Source organism: Leptosomus discolor, chromosome 26, assembly GCF_034619465.1.
Source record: "Leptosomus discolor isolate bLepDis1 chromosome 26, bLepDis1.hap2, whole genome shotgun sequence".
Lineage (NCBI taxonomy): Eukaryota > Metazoa > Chordata > Aves > Leptosomiformes > Leptosomidae > Leptosomus > Leptosomus discolor.
The window spans coordinates 651427-653825 of NC_141416.1; the positions used below are offsets into that span (position 1 = coordinate 651427).

Genomic DNA, 2399 nt, shown 5'->3' on the forward strand with positions numbered 1-2399 from the left:
CTCTGCAATGATCAGCACTATCAGTTTTATTTAACTTCTTTAGCAGGTAAGATTTTTGTAGCCCTTCAGCAGTAACCGTTTGTAGGTGCAGGCTGTAAAATGTGAGGCTGTGTTCCTCCAAACCACAAAAGGAAAGTGTCAATTAACTCCTGTTAATTTGATAAAGAGGTTACAACTTAACAACTTATGGCTTGGCATTTATTAAAATATGTGTGTATGCACACACACGCACATACATATACAGCAAGAAACACTGTTGAATTCTGTTTATAACTACAGGGTCTGTCAAACCCGTTTCTGAAAGAGCCTGGTAGCTGAGATGAATAAATTAGTGATTCGTCCTTAACAGAACTAGAGGTTAGTGGTGGGAGATAACAAGATAAGCTCTCAGAACAGAGAGAGACTAAAGATGCTTTAGAGTTGTGTTCCTTACTGGCAGCTACACTAGACTGCGAGAGAAACTGTATTTGTGTCTGTATTATTTATCTTTAACCATGCTGGAGAACAGTATTTCAGGCTGGAGTAACGTCAGATATCTCCACAAGAGTAGTTCTCATATTTGTAAGAAAGCAATGTCTTCTATCAGGAAACATCACAGCGACTGTGTAAAGGCACAGAGCTGCATATACAGTTTACTTTTACTCCTCTGGTGCAGATTTATCCACATCACAAAAGATGTCTTCAGGAGGACTCATAAGCAGTAGATGCTCCTCACCCTGCGAGGTCACCTGCCCAGAGCCGTACGCAGATGCCTGGAGCCAGCCCTGCGTCACCTCCTGCGGGGACTCCCGTGCCGTGGTCTACCCACCGCCTGTGGTCATCACCTTCCCGGGCCCCATCCTCAGCTCCTGCCCTCAGGAGAGCTTCGTGGGCACCTCCTTCCCATCACCTATTGGGGGGTTTTCAGGGACAGTGGGCTCTGTTGAATCAGGGGGCTCATTTGGTGCTGGGGGTTCATACGGGATGGGTGGCTCATATGGTGGGGGCAGCTCCCTGGGGATGGGGGGCTCGTATGGAGGCAGCAGTTCCCTGGGAATGGGGGGCTCGTATGGAGGCAGCAGTTCCCTAGGAATGGGGGGCTCATATGGAGGGGGTAGTTCATTTGGCTCTGGGGGCTCCTACGGAGGCAGCAGGTCATTTGGGAGCTCCTACAGAGGCAGAAGATCCTTTGGCTCTGGCTCCTACGGCGGGGGCTTTGGGGGCTCCTTTGGAGGAGGCCGGTGCTTTGGTGGGGGGAGCTCTGGTTACAGGAGGTTTGGCGGTGGAAGCTGGAGCTCTGGTTATTTCTGAAGGGGCAACATCTCGTGCTGCAGCAGCCCTGGGCTGTGCTGACCTCGCAGGGGAAGCTGCAACCCGGGGGTGTCCGAGCGATGGGCTTTGCTGGCACATGTGGGACGGCATCTCTTCCCAAAGCCCTTTTGTTCTGCGTGACTGTCTTCACCAAATGTATCCTGTGCTTCCCTGTCATTAAAGCTATGTTGCATTCAAAGTCAACCCTCTATTCTTTTTTTCTTTGTAAGTTGTGTTTTCTGGTAATCTTTTGGGTAATTCAGCAATAGCCCTGAGAAATCTGTGTATCCTGGAGGAGAATCAGGCCCCTTTATTACCTACAGCATTCTGTTTGGTGGGGGGAACACACATTTTGCACCTCATCCTTTAGTGTTTGCCAGCAGTGCCACCTGGCATAGAATTAAATGAGTAAATCAGCTGATGCCTTCCTACAAATATGACATAGTGGCAGACATGCTTCTCTTGAAAACAGGAACATACAATGTCAGGTTTTGTTAATTGTAATAATTCTTTCACGTGAAGGGCTCCTGGTTTTAGATTTTTCTTAAAGAAACACTGAATATTTAGATTTGCATGCACATGTGCCCTTCAGCTCTCTCTAGAGTTAGTGCTCCCTGCTCCTCCTAATTGTTATGAAGATACTTTCCCGTAACAAGATGACTCATCCCTATGAATCTGGTTGGACTACTCTGCTGACTAACATCAAGCACACGGATGGTGTTTGTGTAAGACCTAAATATGAATAAGAGAAAAGACAAAAACAGAGATATAAAAATAATACATATGATTTGCTGTTGTCTCTTGCATGCCTCTGAAGGTTTGGAAAGGCAATGGAGAGGAAGGCAAGGCAGAAGCAATGGGTCCTCGCAGACTTCACCTGCCTCGTGAAAGCGACAGTGGTAGGAAGGTGAATCGCAGATCTCTACCCAGTTTTTAAGATCATGAGGAGAAACTCTTTTGATGCCAAAAGTATCTACACTAGCTAACTTGAAGCTAGGTCTACTGTGTTTATATGTAGACACAATTTTAATGTCAATATAGACATAACTGTGTGGTTTGTTACTTAACTATACAACCTTAAATTTTATTTTTTTTAAAAATTTAATCAG

General features: G+C 46.0%; 1 protein-coding gene across 1 annotated transcript; it reads left to right on the plus strand.

Moving 5' to 3' along the window:
* The first annotated feature begins 675 nt into the window (after positions 1-675).
* LOC147413532 (uncharacterized) lies at positions 676-1290 on the plus strand. The gene has a single exon (XM_086478220.1). The coding sequence runs from the start codon at positions 676-678 to the stop codon at positions 1288-1290; it is 615 nt and encodes a 204-aa protein (XP_086334346.1).
* The last annotated feature ends 1109 nt before the right edge of the window (positions 1291-2399 follow it).